Consider the following 20,775-nt stretch of genomic DNA (forward strand, 5'->3'; position numbering starts at 1 on the left):
TTTACTCAGAGAGAACAGTGGACAGTTGAAACAGGAATAAGAGAGTGGGGGAGAGACATGTGGGAAAGGAGCCGCAGGCTGGACTTGAACCCAGGCCACCCGCGTACATGGGGCATAAAACCTAACAACTAGGCCATCTGCACCCCGTAGCACTTTTTAAAAAAATTTTTTATATTGTCAGTCATGAATTTTGTATGCACAGACATCATATTTGAGCTGGTTACAGCCCTGCCTGAAAAGACATAATAAAATCTACAAACTGAAGGCTAGAATCAATAATAAAAAGCAGACAAAAACATAAGCATCTCTTTATTTTTTTCATAATGAGTTCCAGAAACAGTGAAAGCCAAATATCATCCATCATCCAAAATAAAATGTGCTTTTTTTTTTTTTTGACTGCAAGAAAACAGACATTCATTTTGCTTTGTACTGTTGGAGTTTATTTTGGCAAAGCAGTGACGATCTCATAGAGCATCGGCCACCTGAAGAGCCTGCGTTAATTGTTGATGGAGAACCAATCAGCTGCAGAAAGCAACACGTCACCAGGTGAGAAGCACAGCCCTGTTTATGTGCGAGCGTGTGTTGGTGCTCTCTTTGGAGTATGTTCAGTAGGATCCTCCTCTTTATTTGTGTGTGTGTAATGATGTGAGAGTGCTGCACATCAGACGAGATTTGTGGGTTAGATCAGCCCGTGTGTGTGATTCTAATACTGCTGGCAGGGGAAAAGCTCCTATGTTAGTCTACAGTTAGATGATCCGCACACACGCACACACACACACGCTGTAGCTAGGTGAATCAAAGTTTTCTCGTCGTAGTCCCGCTGTCATCACACTTTCAGCACTGATGCTGCTGAAATGTAATACTGTAAAAATGATTGATTGTAATTCAGATGATAAAACCACAAAAATTAAAATCCAGCAGTTAAAATTAATACACAAACAAAAGGATGCAGGCCTGGAAAGAAAAAAAAATAGATTTCTGTGCTGAGCTTCAAGCAGTCTTTCCTCCTAGCCCCTCTGGGCCATCTTCAATATGATACTCGAGTCCGTCGTTAGACTTAAAACAAAAAAAGAGCATGTTTTTTTGTGTTGAAATGCCAAGATGAGTTGTCTGACACCATCCGAGTTTTCTCCAGCTTCAAACTTAAAGATGAGTTATGCACTGTCTTCCTCTTCAAAGTTCATCCCTGTGAGGAGACAGGGGTGAAATGTTAGGAGAGAGAACAGAGCAGCATCTCCATGCTTCTGTCATGCAAAAAAAAAAAACAAAGTTAGAAAATAACGTGCAGAATGTGAAGAAAGGGATGCATTCTCACAGTTAAATCCTAATAGTTATTGGTTTTTGTCTACGTCTTAAAGAACAGAAAACTAAACAGAATAGTCATGGTTTTGTGAAAGCACTGAGAGGCAAATGAAAAATAAATCTGTTGATCTGATCTACATTGTTACTTCTAAACCCTAGGAGACAGCAGCCTGTCTTCCTGGCACCTGACAAGCGGTTTTGTTTTGCTTTGTTCCCCAAGAGGATCATCAAGCAAGTACCGCTTAACATTTAACCAACATGGGCATCAAGGTAGTCATGGATTGGAGCCATCTTTTGTAGGGATTTTCAGAACTGCTGAGCTTTTCTTTATCTTGTCGCTGAAAAAAGTGGGTTTCAGGTGGGATTTTTCTGCTTTTATGAGCCTGCACCTGTTCCTAGTTTACCTGTCTAACAAGGTAGCACGTCTTGGTAGATGCAGCCTTGGTGATTGAAAAATGAGGTCAATGCACAAGTGAAAAACTGCAGTTCCTTTAGCCCACTTGAAGCTGGAAGTTACATACACACCCTTATGTTAAAACACAGAGTTTTACAGCAGATATTGACATATTTACAGCCTGGATCAAAAGGCATTAAGGTCTGAAAAATGAATGCTTTTTGTGCACACCTGGTGTGTGGGGTGAATGTGTTTTCATAACTTAAATCATTTCTGTGTTTTTCATACCCTAGTTTGGTCTTCCTACTGTGTACTGTTCAGCTGCTGGCAATAAGATTGAAAAGGGACAAATTAGACAGGAGCCAAGAGACTAGAAAAGCTTTTTATCCAGCATTTATCCATTATTATGTCATTAACATATAGTGCGTCTTAAGGACAATGTGATAACCTTTTTAGCAAATAAATCTTGAAGGATACTGGTGTGACTGACATGAAAATTCAGATCAAGATGCTCAGCTCATGATGGGGGATGGCTCCTGTTTGAGAGACAGTTCCTCTTTTTGTAATTTTGTTGTCATTTAAAGATTTAAAAAAGGCAAAATGGTACCAAATGAAGACAGGTGGGAGTCGTAAGATCGGCTCTTATTACTGAGCTTAACCAAAAATATATGAATCTCTAAAAAAAAAAGGCCATAATTCCCATTTGGGAAAATAATGTAATTGAGATTTTTTTCCCCCAAAATTTTGATTTTGATTCAACGTGATTGCTTTGAAGTTCTTCATCTTATGTATTTTCCAGCAAACAAGTTATATTCCCTTCTATATTATATCGAACACAATATTTAGATTAAACTAAGGCTGACCATTTTTTTTTTAAATATCTAATTGTTAGAATTCTGACTCGCTTCAAATTAAATATGAATTATTGTATTGAAGGAAATGATGATTTTATGTCTTCCTCCTTTTTAACATATAAAAAAATCAAGGAGAGTAAGATTTTTTGGAAACTATCCTAAAAAATTTGAAACTGTGGCTCAATGGGTGGGCCAGGACCCAAAAGTGGGTCGTGGAGCCCTTTTTGAATGATTTCCAGGAAACAAAAACTTTCCTTAAAAGTCAGTGAAACTCTTATAAAAGATGCTTGTTATGTCCTCTTTCCTCGATCATATGTTTTGTACTGCATAGGTTCCAAACTGTACAAGTTTTCATTAAATTATCGGATTGGTTGAAAAATATCTGAAATTTGGTTGCAGTTTCTCACTGAGGAGTCGTTGGTGGGTCTTGAGTCTCGACCAGTTGAGAACCACTGGTGTGGAGCATATCTCTGTGGTAAAAAACAACACTGGTATTTTGAAACACATTTCAGGTAATTAAAAAAAAAAACACTGCACCATCTGCGATTTGAACATTGTAGTAGGACATACTGCAGTTTAATCTAAATCTCAATTAATTGCCCAGCCCTAAATCCCATCACTCTGAGCAAGTCTGGGCAGACAATTAAAGCCATGTTTTTTGTTTACTCGCAGAATATAGCAGCTCATGTCAGCTGACAGTAATGCATGCCAGTATGTGTTACTTCTACACAACCAATCCAATCAGGATGAAGGCATCCCAGACTAATTTAGTATGCAGTCTGAGCTATCAGACATCAAACTGCATTAAGGATTAACCCTTTGGTATCAGCATGCCCACATCAGATATAGATCTCCATTATGTATTGTATAAACGACATCTAAATGTTTTTACACACTGGGTCTGATATTTTCAGATGCATATTTTTCGATCTGTAACCCAAAAAACATCACACACCAGAACCTTGAACACTGTAAGCAAAGGGTTTTTATTTCCCTTCACTGTGAAAATTTGTAGAATGTGTGAAATTGTTTCATACTGTGAGCCTGTGGCTCTGTTACTCCTTAAGAATCCTTCTGAATCCACCCATTCTGACAGAGAGCCTCATACAGCACCAGCTCATGCCTCATAGCGCTGTGCCAAGTTGGAGGGATGGAGAACAACGTTTTAATTTTTGTACTGTTATATTTACATGGTTGGCAACTACATAATACACCGACAAATCACTGTGTTTAAAGAGAGGGTTAAGTGTGAGAAAGAGAGAGAGGGGAAGGGGGCAAGCCAGTGAGAAAGAAGGAGTGGGCGCTGATTTGAATCTTCAGTTACCATCTAAATGACCAGGACTGATGTGGGAAAAAATGATGGCTGAAAATTTCAGCGTTAAATCCTGATTTGACTAACATGAGCTCAAATGTGACGTGAAAAATTTGGATGAAAAAAACTGACTCAGTGTGCAAAGGCCTTAAGAGTTCTGTGGAAGTGCAATTAATGTGTGTACAAGTGCACTACTCACTTCATCTGCATGATTTGGCATGTGCCTTCTCTGCGATGCAATGAGAAACAGTACACTGAAACACCAATATCATGCCATTGAAGATGCTAATGAATAAGGCCGAATGTTCGTAGAACATTGTTATGGAACTGTTGCTGAATTGTAATGGGCTACTGGAGCATTTATATTTTTCCTCCCACAATCCCCTCATCTTTTCACAGTTAAAGAACTAAAGGAGATCTTTTAGTGAACTTGAATGGATTAACAATTTTCTTTCATTTTCCTCTTGTTGCTTCCATAGAATTTTAATGTATTATGAGAATCAAAACTAAGAGTAGTCATGCTCTCAAAAAACTAAATAAAGCTGCTATGTCAGTTTCTTGTGTTTTTAGGTTCAACAACTACTACAAATTTTAGTAGTCAGGCAGGTTTTATTGAACCAAATTGGAATTATGGAGTTAAAAAAGATGGAGGAAACATGCAGCTTTTTGGTATGGTATGGAAGAAGCAACAAATGTCAACAAGCAGCAAAATGCAGCCCCTTGTGATCCATTGCCTGCTCCAAGCCAAACCATTTCACCTTTGCCACTGTGAGAAGGAGATAGGGGGAGGAGGGGGAGAAGGAAGTCACTTCCACCTGGACCACTGCTTGTCTCTGTCTGTTAAAGGCACATAAATCACCCCCATCAATTGCTTCATTTTGGTGGTACCGTCCTCCAACTTGTCATACTGCTCAAGCATTTGATTTCCCCCCGCGGGGCCAACGGGCAGAATGAGCCTGCCACCGGGCTTCAACTGGTCCAGCAACTTGGAGGAGAGAGAGAGAGAAAATAAAATGTAGAGAATCGTGGTGATACAAAGGACAGGCATTCTGTGGGATGGTTATACAAACACATTCCAGCATTGCTACTTTAATTGAGTTGGAGACATAAAATTGCATTAAATAATTCCTTTTTTTTTTTAGAGTGTACTGTTTTTGGAAATGAATGGAGACGATGTGACCTTAATCAGGAGCTCATAACGTGTTCGGACACTCACAGCTTGCGGAACAGTGGGTGCTGCTGCGCCAACATGAATGGCATCATATGGTGCTTCCTCAGGGTGGCCAAGTCGCCCATCTCCAACTAAAAAACAAACAAAGTTTAGGTCCCACTATTGCAATTTTTCCATTATAAATGCCTTCTTCTTATAAGGAATCAGAAATCTGCAACATCGCTTGTAGTTTAAAGAACCGCTTATTAGACTGATGTGGTTCGGAAGTTGGCCTTGATCAAGGTCATCAGGGTTAGACGTCTCTGATGATCTACTAATGGTTTTTTTGACTGATTATTGAGCCTAAGAAATGTTACAAACACATGCTGCTGCTGACAACAAAATATTCAACTGTCATTTTGTCACACTGTTTTGATACTTTATCAGTAAGATGTTGGGAATAAAGGATGGCATCTAGAGATTGTCACTTTTGGAGATGCAGGCAGCTGGAGCTGAACGAGAGGGGTACACCCTGGTATGGCTGCCAGTCAACCACAGTGTTTGCACAGAGACAAACAGACAACACTTACATCTACGGGCAATTTAGAGTCACTAATTAACCTAATGGAGCATGTTTTGGATTTGTGGGAGGAAGCCGGCAAATAACACACCAGAAGCACAATGCACATGAAAGCAGAGATCACAAAGGAGAAACATTGGACCAGACACAAACAGCTTTGTTTTCCCTCCCACGCGAACAATCTGTCAAAACAGCGTAAAATGCATCTTTTGTTTTATTAAATCTTAAAATACACAGACAGCATGTCAGTTGACTGTCTCTTTTTATTAACCACCATGTGGGAACAACACTGCCAGCCTCCTGCAGCGAAGGTGAAAGTTGGAACTTGCTACTTAATTATTTAGTGTTGCACTACACAGTCCAGTGAGCCACTTCTTATGTGTTTCGCTCCCTGCTAAAAATAAACTCCAAAGACTAAAGACAGAGCTTAACACTATCATTTTTAAAGGGGTATTTCTGTATTTTTAAGTTGGGTTGTATACAGTACTTGGTAATAGTAGTTCAGTCTTATTTTTCCTTTAAGGACAGAACGTTAGGAGTATCAGCAAGTAAGCTAAGCTATATAGTGCAATTAAGGGTACAGTTGCTCCACATAATGAAGTGAATTTTAAGTCAAAACATGACAAATACATGGAGAAACTGTAGCCATCTGTAGCACTGTATAGCCCATATGTTTTGCTGGTACTCAGAGCAGTGTTTCCCACAGGATGACTGTACTTAGGAGTAGGGATGGCCATCCTGCCCTGCCTTATTCTGCCGTTTCCTCGTGATTCTGCTCCATTGAGAGTATTCATCAGTAGTATGCTGTACAAAGATAATAAAATAACATCACCTGCCTTTCAAGATGTTTCAGAATGTATCCCAAACTGTATTTATGGGAGGTGAGCAGCATATGTTAAGGCTTATTGTTAGTAAGGTAGCATATCTCAACCACCATTCTAGAGTGCAGGATTACAGGATGATACAGCAGCAAGAAGCTGATGAGAAATTTTAGCATTCAAACCATTATTCTTAACGTGAGATGTGGACCCTTAAGCAAGAGAGGGGCATACTGGTTAAAACAAGAAAGAAAAAATGGTTAGAAAATAAAGTTGGGTAGCAGTAAAGACATTTAGATGACCAATCCAGGTGTTTTCTGTGTGTGGGAAGCACTGAAGAGCCCTCTCTCTTTAAAGGGGAAAGGCAGACTGAAATCTCTTGTGGTTAATAAAACCATACCAAGTACCTTATACAACCCAACTTAAAAAATATCCCTTTAAGGAACACATGAGTCAAACGTTTCTTCTATTTTGATATATTCAAAAAATATTTGAAATACAGTGCCTATTAAAAATATTTACCCTCTTGGATGTGTTACCTTTGTATGGATTTGAAAAATATACAACGGTTGCTATAATTTGACTTTTCTGACAAAAAATCTGTTTTAATGTCAAAGTAAAAACAGATTCCAACAAAGTAATGTCAATTTAAGAAAAATGTACGATGTAAAATAAGTGCTGCATATATGTTGACCCCCTTAAAGTCAGTATTTAGTGGATGTACCTTTGGCTACAATCACAGCACTGAGTCTGTGTGGGTAGGTCTCAATTAGGAATCTGTTTTCACTTGACATTAAAGGGATTTTTGGGGCAAAAGAGCCAAGTAATATGGACCAATATTGATTTATGAAATCAATTAAAGGGTAAAACACTCAAGGGGGTAAATCATTTTTAAAGGCTGTGTACATGATATCTTACCTAATAGCTTGATTCTACCCGATGTTATAAGACTGGGATCATCTTTCTTCACATTGGTTACAGAGTCATCTACCAGCTCTTTGATGTGATCAATGCCTACAACTTTCCCTTTAGGACCTACCTGTAAAACACAGAGGGAGGAAAAAAAGCTGATGCTCAGTTCAGATGTGAATATCAGAACATTGCACAAGTCTTTCATCTCATTTTGGTCAACAAGCTAATAAATCAAATCAGTCCAATCAGTCATTATGCCACTGGAAATAATCCGTTTTTGTTCATCATCATGAGAATCTCACCATTCGTGCAAAGCAAACTGAAAGGATTCCACTCCCCGATCCAACATCCAGAGCTTTGGCTCCTTCGTACAGCTGGTCGTGTAGAAGCTCCAGGGCGTAGGCATGCTGCGTGGAGTGGACGTCGACAAAGAAAGTGCATTACTTCATATCTGTTTGCATTAATACTATCTAATGTATCCAATGCTGACTATGACACAGTACATCCAGCTAAAGAGTGTAAATTCCTTGTTTGACCCCAATAAGATATGACATCAATTATTTCACCAAGGTAAAAAGTGTGCGGCTATCAATAAGTGTACTGACATGCAAATTTGATTGGATTTAAGGTACGTTTTATTTGTCATTAATCTCCTCCACTACATAAGGTTTGACAAAATTCAGAGGCCAGCTTTAAAAATGAGTTAATATCCAGGATCCATTTCATAAAACTGATTATTAGGCTATATTCAGATCAAAATTACCAAAAAAAAAAAAAAACAGAAAACAATCTAAAGCTTTATTACTAAATTCTACCAGACATTTAACATTTTTTTAATTTAAAGACAATTATTTTCAATTTATAATGAAACTTTGATCCACATTGATGAATCACCACAGAGCAACAAGCTGTGAGTGCTTATCTCTTTCTGTGTCTTTTAACATTAAAAGTTCATTTACTCTTTGTAAAAACTACCAAGATTTAGAGACACTAACTTGCAAACCTATGACAAAAGAATGAAAGTTCTGGTTACCTGCTGTTGTAATCTACTAAAGTATCAGATGTAGTTTCAATATGATTTTTACAAGTAAACTTCATTTACATCTTCAGATTGCTTTTCTTTGTAATCTACCTATCACCAAGTGAGAGCCAGCTTTACTATTCCCTGGATGCAGAAACATCTAAGAGTGTGTGATAGTCATACCATGTGTGGAGCGCTGATGGTAGCTTGATATCCTTTAAGTACAAAAAGAAAAGAAGCACATACTTAGTTAGCTCCCTCCTCTGATAACAGACTGTATTTAGACCGTGTATTAGTAACATGAGCAGACGTTACCTATTGACTGTGGAGAGTCCATGTAGGGATTATTCCTAGAGAAATGAGCTCGGTCTGTGGCCAGCATGACTTCGTAGACCTTGTCAGACTTAATAATACCATTTTCTGTGGACGCAAAAAGAGAGTGTGTCACTGCGTGTTATGGAAACATGAACGAGTACAAAAAAAGAGCAGGAATATATTATATAATGCTTCAGTAGATGCACAGAGAGATACATGAAAGAGGAGGAGAAAAGACAAATGAAAGGACGGAGTTAACTAAAGGATATTATGCATTACATAATCATAAATTGCTACGTTGTGGTGTGGGGTTTGACAGCACATACCTTGAGAGATTGTAGGCAAACAGAGCTGTTATAAAGCCCTTTAAAACATCTGAGTGCATTGCCATATTATGAGGATTTTCTGAAACAGTGAGCCTGACTTCCATAGGGCAAAAATGTTAAATTGAATGCCTTTTTTGCCTATCTGATATGGTCATTCAATCTTTTTTACTTAACAATTTATTTTTCTAATTGTGAGATATTTCTTGATGCCAACATTACACACAAAACAGAGGCAAAAGAAGCAAAAAGAAGGAAAGAATTGAAAGATGTACACTCATTTTTCACATATTCAGTCCACTGAATCAAAAAGGCTAACCTTAACACATTTTTTTACAATGTTTTAAGAACTGACAATATCCCCATATACATTATACAGAAATGGTGCATAAGAATTCAATTAGAAATAAACTATAAAAATCTAATTTGTTTTGCAGGGAGCATGTGGAAAATATTGTAACAAGAGAACTGTCATTTTTGAGAAATATACTCATGTATGCTCTTTGTATATTTTTAATAGTTCTCTAGAAAATGTACACAATCCTTATGGACAATGAAATAGTGTTTAGCCTGTATTAATTGAAAGAACAAAAAGAAGTACAGAAATACCGCAATCATGTCTTGCAAGACACTTGTAAAAATGTTTGTTTGTTATAGATATATGCAAGATCTTCATAATGAATTAATTAGGCTGTCAAAAAAGAGAAGAATACAGGCAAGAACTGAAACATCTGTTTTACCAACATGGACGGACTTATCTGAGGTCAAACTGACAGTGTTTATAGGATTGATGTGGAAGTCAGTAAAAAAAAAAAAAAAAAAAAAACCTGCCCATAGAAGTGTTAGTGTCTTCAGAATAATCCGTCCCAACAGGTTCTTTAGCAGCTGGTGCCAAAGGCAGGAAGAGCCAACAACAGCCGGCGCTGCTCTCATTACCGACTCTGCTCACCCTCAGAGCTATGTGCTGCTTTAGGATATGTTACAAATAACCCATACAGGCTGCCAGATGGACACCTACCACTGACTCCTGAAATGGAAATGCCTGCAGATTTGAATCTTTTTTCTCAATTCACAACTGTTCTCAGAATTCAAAATCATCATCTCAAGCTGAATGAAATAAAATCCAACTCAACACAGCCTCTTAATTTTCATTTTTGAGGATCGTTTCACAATCCTACAATGCATGTCTATGTTTTGAATTTTAGAAAATGAATGATGCATTCGAGGTTTAACACAGATGCAACTGGTTGAGCTATTACTGCCAGCACTGAGCAGTCCTGAGAACCCATCACGAAGGCACAAACAATACAAAAAGCCATGAATTAGCATGCATACTGAGTGTGACCTGCTTCACTCCAGCTTATGCAGACTGGGGGTTAAATTTAAGTCATTCATTGTCCAAATGGGTAAGTCTTCAATAAAGAGTTCATTTTTTGCAGAAAAGGGAATCAAATGAATGACCACTTCAAGAAGAAAAGGCAAAAGAATATTTGACTGTTTTAACTGGTGCTTCAAAAACTGCTTTGGGATTCAAAGACAAAATCGGTGGTGTTATTAGACCCACCCAGTACTTGTACAAGCAGTTCTTGTGCTAATAAATGTTTGCTGATACTGTACTCAGTATCATTATATAGCATAATGTCAGCCTCTCATTATCTAAGATAGAAGGAAAAGTTAAGAGCCATGTCTGCAGTTTGGTTATCTTTTAACATGAATGAGGATGACAAAAAAGAGCAGACTGCAAACTACACAGTGATAAACTGTCAAGAGGATGGGTGGGGAACATCTGATAGAAATGACAAAATTTTGATATCATTTTAAAGTGTAATTAAACCCCAAAGTTTCAGCTTTAGTGCATCTACCATGGATATTCAAAAATGCACATTAAGTAGGCTATATCTGACACGCCTGAATACATTTAAATGAAACAGCTTACTTAAAGCACTGTGTTAAACATTAATATGGGTGGCAGTTCTAAAGTGTCTGATGATGTCAGATGGTACCAGCTCAGCCAACAGAAAAAATCAGCTGCAGTAGCCAGGTTTCAATATGTAGATGGCAGTCATTGTGCACATTTCCTACATAAAATGCTAGATTTAAAACTTTGCTCTCAAATGTTGAGAGTTGGACCTTAATTATTCATCACCACTTGCTCTTGCCAATATATATCACTCAGATGAAAAACAGTGGTCTGAGGGTTTAGTTACACTTTCAGTGCCATAATCATAAGGTTTTATCCCCAATTCCTACAGCCACACATTGATGGATTAGTTAACACTGATGGCCACCTTTCATATTCATTCTCTGGACATACACTAGACCGGTGTGTTTTTAATTGTGTTCCTCTGGGCATACTATTTATGTGTAACTGCAACACATTTGAAAGAGGATATTTTATATGGATATGTATGTCTTGAGATTTTGGCTTGATCTTAGGTGAGCCTTGTGCAAAAAAAAGGTTAAAAACCACTACACTAGACAACTAACTAGAATTTAAGACCACAAATTTGCCATTTGTAATAATAAATTTCAAAGTGAAGACTTCTTTAGAAAAACAAACATGGAGGATGATCAAAATCCTCAACTGGCTGTTCTGATATGTGTTACAGTAGCAGCAAAAGTAAAAAAAGAAAATAATCAGACTGAAATCTTGGCTGAGATGAGGATATAGCTGTGTTTAGGTTTGCAATATGTGGCTGGTGATGCTTTCTAGTCTGCTCACTCTCATTGGTTGTTGAGGGTATTCTGTTGGGAGCAGAAAAAGAGTAGAATCATAATATCTATGCCTAAGTCTTGCTTAAAATTGTGTGGCCAGCTTAAGTGTGACCTACAATGTAGAAGGTGCTTTAAGTAGTCAGTCCACTAGAAAATCCCTACACAAGCCAAGCCATTTTAGTATTTATTTCTAGGTAATCACATTTGGACTCGGTATCAATGAGCACCTGGATGTAAGTATTTCAATACGATACAGTACACTTTGTTGTCCCCTTAGGAAAATTTAGCTTGGGACTCCCAAGTGCTGCACACAATAAGCTGCCATATAACAAGTCATAAGTAATAAATAGAACAATAGCAACAATAATCCACATGTACACAAAATTACAAATCAATAAAAGATACAACCACAAAAAATGTATTGCACAAGATTCTCTTGTACTTGGTTTGCAAAAAGTGGTTTTGGTGAATCCCTAGATTAGTTCCTAAAGTTAGATCAAAAGGCTTTTTGATCAAAAAGTATAACTAGTTTTTGCACATCAAGTATGTTAATATCGTGTATTTCAGATCTTTGCCAACAAAGGAATGCCATTTAATACCCCTGGATAGAACTTAATTCCACCATACATATTTGCAAAAATATTTCATAATAAACAGACTTTGAAAGCCATATCCCTCTGCAAAAAGTAAGAAAACTGTGCTTTTGATTGATCCAAATGAAGCATGACTGGGCATAATCTCCAAACTCTACAGCTTTCAGCAAAAAGCTTGCAGCTAAAATATCAGTTAGCAATGCTGTTGCACTGAATATAAATAGCCCTGAGAGATATTTTTTCATCAAGAGTGGACTCTCACTCTAGTCTGCAGGTATCATCACACAGTCTGGGAGCACTGCATGTCAGATCATGGCTTCTGTGGCCTGAGTTCCCCTCTCAACATTAAAATGCACCACCGTCTGATGGCAGAATAAACAATGCGGCATGGATGGCACTGATCACTGTGGACTTAGTACCTGAAAACAAGTCTCCTGAGGTAGTTCACTGAGTCATTGCCCTTTTTAAGCAGACACTATCGTCTGAATTAACAACCAGCAGCAGCTGTGACACAACAGGCTGCTGTTTTCAATCACACGCCAACAAATGCACAGTAAACTCACATTCACAGCTGTCCGTGTCATTCACTTAAAAGTAAGAAGAATGGTTTGCAGATAGCTATCAATGAATGTGGGCAGGGCTCTTAGCAGCGATGCTAACGCTAGCTACAACGTACCAAATGACGCACATAGAGCTAGCAGGCTAAGTTACCGTAACACAAAACTGAAGCAGCACATATTATTGGAGCACGAGCGCAAGAGAGAGGTATTTTAGGCTGTTTTTGTTCATTTATTTTTATACAACAAATGGAGCATGCATCTGTTCCGACGGCGTAAACGTGCTTTGGGAAAGGGGTGGAGAGAGGTAACGCTAGGTCAACAACAACATACTACATAGCTTAGCAACCAGCTAGCTAGCAACGGCTCCTGTGCTAACGCCAGCATTCAGTCCAAAGTAAACCGTTATCGGACGACCTGACGATGCAGCCGCCTTGAAGAAAACATTCTTACTTACTGCGGAGGTTGTTGACAAGCTCTGCGTGGTTGGCTCCTCCAGATTTCCAGGCCATTATTAAGCAGACTTTGCGGAGTAAGTAGACAGCAGCTGTCAGTGCCGCGCCTGCGCCAACTGTTTTGCCGAGGAAGCTGACAACCTCCAGAACAGACGGCGGAGCGGCGGATACGTCACCAGGCATCCAAAATGATTTTACTGCAGCAGGGAGGCCTCTCTAACGTTTGGCCTCAATTAAAAAATTTGTCATGTTATGAAATAATGTGTCTTTTAAGCACAAGCATAAGCCAATGGTTATTACACTGTCAAAAAGCCACTTTAGTCTTTAAGTGGATAATCAGATTTGCCGCAGTAACATAGACGTTGGCCGCTAAGTGGAGTGCGGCACTTGTTAGTGGTAAATGTGAGGAGAAAAAAGTCGGCTGATTTGGTAATGTGACCTCACTGGGCCACCGTAGTTACGTATGAAGCATCAGGCGCGTACACTTCGGTTTTCTTCGTGAATGCTAAGCTAATATTAGTGATTGTTTGAGTGTTTCAAAGACAGTAAGGTGCTTTCTTTATAAATGGAGAGTATAAATGCTAAATACGTTTCACAGAAAATCAGTAAAACCAGATGGCGACCAATATCTTATTCGTCCTTACAGCAAGCGGATATCTTTGCGACAGGCTCGTGGGATAACGAGGTTGGCAAAGCTGTCAGTTAATGTTACCATGTCTGATTAATCTGATGACCAAACTTCATCTGAAAAAAACTTTGTTTTATTTTCATTACTTTCGGTCAGAATTACGCTTTTTTGATTATCGAATCATGTCTCAGTGGGTGTTATAAAATGACTCGTGTCTTTGCTTTCAATCTGTGGCAAAGCAAGTCCTGTTTCATTTCAGTATGATCATTACTATCCATAGCAACTGACTGAAAGTGTTAGAGCTTCTCTTTTGTTTGTTTTTTAACTTTAAAACAACTTCTAACTGGATTTTAACAACCTCAAATCTATTTCAGGACAACAGGGTTTCTCTTTGGTCCATTGGGAATCATGGAGGTTCTGGCATTGATGATGGGTTTGAGGGGGACCCACAGCTTTTATGTGATCACAAGCATGATGGAGATGTTCTGGACCTGCAAGTAAGACTATTTTGGTCTTTCTATTGCAGGTTTTCTTAGCACTCTAAGTGAAATAAGGCATGGTATTTACCTCTAAGAATGCAAAATCCATTTTATGTTAAATACCAAGTTTGAAACCAGTCACAATCTCAGGCAACCTGCTAATACTGTGCACCAGCTCAACATCACTGCATTTATTATGTTCAGACTTAATGCTCCTCTGACTTATGCTCTGTTTTGTTGGCATGTTTGCATATTTACAGTTTTTGGACCAAGACAGGATTGTCACAGCATCATCAACTGGAGCAGTCACAATCTTCCGCCACCATCAGAACAGTCAGGTACACGCCTTTGCCGTAATGTCTTTAAGATGTAGAAAAAGTTTTCCATCCTAGTTGGTTGGGCTTAAAGGGTATGTGTAGTCCTCAAGACACTGGTCATGGGATCGATTCCTAGTCCTGGCACATGTGTGGTGCATGTCTTCCTTCCTCTCTCTCTCTCCCCTTTCCTGCCTCTCTTCAGCTATCTTATCCAAATAAAGAGAAAGAAGCCCTATAAAAGAATCTTAAAATTTTTTTTCCATCCATCTTCTTCCGCTCATTCTGGATCGAGTCACGGTGGCTGCAGGCTAATAAAGTCAAATCAGATATCTTTCTCCCCAACAATGTTTACCAGCTCCTCCTGGGGAATTTGGAGGAATCATCCAGTCATATGGAATATCCAGTATACCTCCAGTGACCTCTGCCTCTGCCCCAGTGTCTCTTCCCAATTGAGCATGCCCAGAAGACCTGCACACCTCCACAGGGAGGTGCCTAGGAAGCCTCCCGATCAGTTGCCCAAACTACCCCAGCTAGATAAAGTTTGTCTAAATTTGGTTTATGTTGCGGCACAATTTAGACACACTTTTACAGGATACCTCATTAACATGTTTTCAATGGATTAACTCATGAACAGTGATATTTTGTTGATACCACAGGAGCAATAGTGAGGATCTTTGGCACCCAACATTAGGTAGTTTGTTGTAACCCCCACAAACTAAATGTTTTTATATCTATACAATGCTCTCACTTTTGCTCTCAGTAGAATTTAGGTAAAAATGACTTAAATCTGTAGTTGTTCTTTAAAGTTTTGGTAGTTATTGATGTTATCTATGATTAAAATAATGGATATTGTGTCATTTTTAAATACATGGTATTAAGGATAACTAATTTTTGATGTTAGTTGATATTCAATTTGCCAATACTTGCTAATTTGTTTTTTGGTAACACCTATATACTGTATACATGTAGTTCAGACCTAGAACTTTAGTCCTTAAAACACATTTTAAAGTTTAAGAAAGAGAATGAACAAAAAAAGACTTCAGCTGATGTAGATCTGGTGGTCCAGCCTAAAACTCCACAAACTAAATCCGTCATACAGCCAATTTAAGCTAATTTCTAAAGCTCATATATCAGTTATAAATACTGGCAGAATATTTAGTATCTGATAACTGATAGCTGATAAGAATAATTGTTAATTTTTAAAGATAATATCTGCAAAAGCTAACATCATGTTGACAATATTCTGCATTCTTATATGGTATTGAAAATTATGTAAATATCTAAAATTCTGTCAGACTTATCCCATTCCTTTTTTGCTCTTGCCTGCAGACGATGTCAGTTTCTCAGCGCTGGGAGAGAGCTCATCATTATACCTGTGATAACGCTCCCTGTACTGGTATTGTGTGCAGTAGTCCTGAGATTGTTTCAGTCGGGGAAGATGGCAGGATCATCGTTTTTAGAAGTGACCACGAGGGTGTGATCCGTGTCATAGGTGAGTTTACTTTTAAACTGCATTTGGATAGCATCTTCAAGTTAGATGGAAACAGTATAATGTAACAGGGAAGTATTTAAGTTGTCACCTTTAACCATTTTCAGAGAATGCAGACAGTAGCACGATTCATGCTGTGACTTACCTGAGGACGACAGAGATTCTGACAGTGAACTCTATCGGCCAGCTGAAGCTGTGGGACTTCAGGCAACAGGGAAACTCACCATCACAGATTCTCTCACTGTAAGATCCCCTTAGCTCTAACCAAGAAATTACATTTCTAATGGTTTATATTTCTGTTCTAATATTTTCTGTTTTCTTTGATAATTTTCTGTTCTTATCTTTAGTATTTTGAAAATACTCTTGTGTACATTATATAAACTCAGCATCAAGTATTCAAAATGCAGAACCATCCTCCATCCCTGTGAAGTCTCCTAGTTATCTTTCCAATCTATCACCCCACCGTGTCCTACCCCCAGGCCACAGCTGACTAGAATAGAAAATAGTTTTGGTTAAATAATAACAGGAGAACATAAAGAAAAAAACACATACATACACATAATCATAAAATCATATGAGCAGTATGAGTCATCCCAGTTTGTTGTCCCTGAGAGACTTATGATATAAAAGGGATCAAGGGTTCAATGAACTGAAATCTTTTTTCCCTAAGGATAGATGTAATCCCTTTTAGATTTAGATAGAACATGACCTCTGGAACTTATGGACAGTTTTAGGATCTCTCCAGTGAAACAGGACAAGGTGGCAAGCTAGCAAACACAAAAAGACAACTTAATATCTCTTGAACATGGAGAACTCTCTAGTGTTATGAGCTTTGTTCAAGGATTTCAAAATTGAATCCCAGGCAACATGCAGTCAAAGCTCTGACTGGATTATACAGATTTTTTTTATTACAAATGATATAAAAATGGTTTTATTTTCAGGTCAGGGGATAGAGTCCCTCTGCACTGTGTGGACAGACATCCAAACCAGCAGCACATTGTGGCTACTGGAGGGCAGGACGGCATGCTCTGTGTGTGGGATGTGAGGCAAGGCCAATCACCCTTCTCACTCATGGAGGCACACTCTGCTGAAAGTAAGATGGTATCTTAATTAGACAGACCCAGAATAATCGATTCTAAGATGAAATATGATTAACCGTTTCTTTTTTAAATGTTTTTTTTTTTTTTGCTTTATGTATGGTTTTCTTTGGTGTCCCACACAGTGTGGGAAGTCCATTTCCACCCAACCAACCCAGATCATCTGTTCACATGCTCGGAGGATGGCTCTCTGCTGCACTGGGAGACATCTTCACAATCAGACATGCCCTCCTTCTTACAAGGCAAGTGTTGTTATTCTGTCTGCTTTTTGCCCCAACAAGCAGGGCAATAACTTGGACTATTTCACAAAGATGAAACTGTGGCTTCTGCCTAAGAACAGAGAACTTTAAAAGCCCAGCTAAGGACAGGCATTGCAAATTAGCTCAGGCTACAAATGCTGTAGTGTGTGGCAACGGTTTACTTGCTTCATACTTGTCCCTATACAAATAAAAATCAAATAAATAAAATAAATTAACTGCTATGACAGATATAGGAATATCTGAGACTAAAGTACTAAGAACTGCAGTATTGTGTATACACCATGCTCCAAATTATTATGCCAATTGGATTTTAGTGTTATAAGCATTCTTTTTATTGTTTTTTTTCAACTAAACTCATGGATGGTATTATGTCACAGGGCTTTTTGGATCACTGAAATCAATCTCAGACAACTGTGATAATTAGTTTGCCAGGTGAGCCCAATTAAAGGAAAACTACTTAAGAAGGAAGTTCCACATTATGAAGCGGGCCACAGGTTTCAAGTACTGTGGTAAAGAAAAAGGATCTCTGTGCTGCCAAAAAGCATTGACTAGTGCAATACCTTGGACAAGGTATGAAAACATTAGATATTTAACGTAAACTTAAGCATGATCATCGTACTGTGAAGAAATTTGTGACTGATTCAGAGCACAAATAGGTTCATGCAGATAAAGGCATGATGAGGAAGCTTTTTGCCAGACAAATTTATCGGATTAAGCTTCTAAAATGCCATTACAAAGCAGCAAACAGGTATTTGAAGCTGCTGGTGCCTCTGGAGTCCCACGAACTTCAAGGTGTAGGATCCTCCAGAGGCTTGCAGTTGTGTATAAACCTACTATTTAACCACCCCTAACCAATGCTCACAATCAGAAACTGTTGCAGTGGGCCCAGAAATACATGAAGGCTAATTTTCAAACAGTCTTGTTTACTGATGAGTGCCATGCAACCATGGATGGTCCAGATGGATGGAGTAGTGGATGGTTGGTGGATGGCCACCAACAAGGCTGCGACGTCAGCAAGGAGGTGGAGGAGTCATGTTTTGGGCCAGATTCATGAGGAGAGAGCTGGTAGGCCCCTTTAGGGTCCCTGAAGGCGTGAAAATGAGCTCGGCAAAGTATATAGAGGTTCCTACTGACCACTTTCTTCTATGGTACAAAAAGAAGAACCGTGCCTTTCGTAGCAAAATTATCTTCATGCAAGAGACACCAGACTCAGCAGTGCCACTGACTGACTGGGTCCATACCACGTTGCATAGATGCAGTAATTTGAGCAAAAGGAGCTCCAACCAATTACTGAGTGCATAAATAAGTGTGATTTTCCAGAAGGTCAACATCTTTGGATTATAAATCCTTTTTTGGACCTTTGTGATATTCCAGTATTTTGAGATGGTGGGTTTTAGATTTTTGAGAGATGTAAGCCTTAATAATCAAGATTAAAACAAAAAAAGCCCTGAAATATTTATTTTTGTATTAGATTTATCTATAATATATGCAAGTTTCACTTCTTGATTTAAATCACAGGAAGCAAAATGAGCTTCTTCATGTTGATCTAATTTTTTTAAATGCACCTGTATATGTCAACTACTCAAATCAATTGGACAAAAAATGTTTGATGGGGTGTTTATTTTATTAACCAGCAGCGGGTGGAATTTGCTTTTAGTTTCTCTTATTCATCAGAAGCATGAATACAACCTCAAAATTAAAAGCATTTCTTATATATTTATAAAGGAATCTGAGGAATACGGGTGTTTTGCCCTTTTATTATCAGAGAATTAAAATTAAAGCATCAAGATTATTTCTACATTAACTTCTATTGCTTTTCAACTTGAAATTGTCACAAAATGTTATTGTGAGCATAGTACCCTGATGTGCCACATCCAGAGTTGAGTGTAAAGTTACACTCATTTTAGCTGCTCATCTTTGGTGGGGTTTTTTTTCAGGCTGTAAACCATGACATCCACCTTTCAAAACCTAGAGCATACACCATATTTTATAAAACTCACTTTTGTCAAGAATTGATAGTAACACATGATTAATTTATTATATGACCTAATTAAAACTGCAGCTGCTATATTACTCAGAGGATATTTATATATCCTGCCGTTGTCTGCTGTTATTTAAATGTCAATGTGACCACAATGACAGAGTCAGCAATCATGTCACAGATAACAACATGCTAAGACACCGACACAATAATTTTTACAGTATCATGATGGGCCTCCAAAGTGTTAATAAAAATACTTACATCATTGTTTTCCAGGTGGCAGGAACAGCAGTATGCTATCTCGCAGTGCGATGGCCCCGGCAGGAGGAAACCAATCCCTGATCAACGCCTGGCTCAGTGGAGACTCAAGTAAAGGCCGCCTGGAGACGACTCACATGCTGCCCAGCCAGACGCTGTCTGTCAACAGTTTGGATGTACTTGGACAATGTCTTGTCTGTGGGACTGATGGAGAGGCTATTTTTGTCAACAGACAGGTCCCAGTTTAAAAGAGATGTCAGCACACAGGACAAGAAGTGGAGAGGTGTTTTGTTTCTTTTTCATACATATCAGAGGATTTACTGATCATACAGGAAGACCAAAATAAATGTTTGCTTACAGTATTTTTGGCTGTGGTTGTTTGAGTCAGTATATAACAGACAATCGCTTGAAAAAGAGAAAATTATGCTTACAGGGGACAAGATGCATGATAAAAGGTTCTTGTCTGCAGGGGCTGCAAAAATAAATGTCTTAAATTCTCACAAAATATGTAACAATTTTGCACGTAATTCCAAGTAGAGATTTTAAACCTGGCATAACTTTTTGAATTTTTTTTTAAACATTTTTTAATAAAAATAAGTGTTTTAAAAAAGCAATATGTGCACAAATATAATATATGCCCCATGATAGTCACCGTTTCCATCATTTTAACTGTACTCCTGCTTGTTTCTAACTGACCTACCAAACACTGTAGTCAACTTACTTCAAAATAAAACTTCAGAACTAAAAACAAAACTTAAATATTGACAATACCAGATAAATCTAGTGGTTTTCAGGACATACAAGTAAATGGATGGTCTAGAGGTTAAGTGAAGGATGTTGTTGAAGGGTACAAGTAAAAAAAAAAAAAAAAAAAAAAAAAGTTAGCGTCATCCGGGTAATCTCCGTAAAGTTTCCTGAATTCTTCGGAATAGCACAGTCAAGCGGCATTTCCGGAAATGCTTTCA

The 20,775-nt window shown here is 38.3% G+C and overlaps 2 protein-coding genes across 3 annotated transcripts; one reads left to right on the top strand and one right to left on the bottom strand.

The window, feature by feature from the left end:
* Nucleotides 1–292: 292 nt before the first annotated feature.
* pcmt (protein-L-isoaspartate (D-aspartate) O-methyltransferase) lies at nt 293–13,625 on the bottom strand. Of its 2 annotated transcripts, none has more exons than XM_041805024.1 (8): nt 13,304–13,625; nt 8,659–8,763; nt 8,527–8,558; nt 7,625–7,729; nt 7,329–7,449; nt 5,079–5,164; nt 4,621–4,847; nt 293–1,186 (listed from the first exon to the last, which is right to left on the bottom strand). In XM_041805024.1, exons 1-7 carry the CDS (start codon nt 13,482–13,484, stop codon nt 4,668–4,670), a joined length of 810 nt encoding a protein of 269 aa, XP_041660958.1. In that variant the 5' UTR covers nt 13,485–13,625; the 3' UTR covers nt 293–1,186; nt 4,621–4,667. The 2 variants fall into 2 exon arrangements, with proteins under 2 accessions (XP_041660958.1, XP_041660956.1); XM_041805022.1 differs by having other exon boundaries at nt 4,678–4,847; nt 13,304–13,622.
* Nucleotides 13,626–13,753: 128 nt separating this feature from the next.
* On the top strand, nt 13,754–20,172 carry nup43 (nucleoporin 43). Its single transcript, XM_041805021.1, has 8 exons — nt 13,754–13,986; nt 14,304–14,426; nt 14,669–14,746; nt 16,055–16,217; nt 16,322–16,457; nt 17,156–17,307; nt 17,437–17,553; nt 19,829–20,172. Exons 1-8 carry the CDS (start codon nt 13,867–13,869, stop codon nt 20,056–20,058), a joined length of 1,119 nt encoding a protein of 372 aa, XP_041660955.1. The 5' UTR covers nt 13,754–13,866; the 3' UTR covers nt 20,059–20,172.
* Nucleotides 20,173–20,775: the final 603 nt, after the last annotated feature.

Source organism: Cheilinus undulatus, linkage group 14 (genome assembly GCF_018320785.1).
Source record: "Cheilinus undulatus linkage group 14, ASM1832078v1, whole genome shotgun sequence".
Taxonomy (NCBI): Eukaryota; Metazoa; Chordata; class Actinopteri; order Labriformes; family Labridae; genus Cheilinus; species Cheilinus undulatus.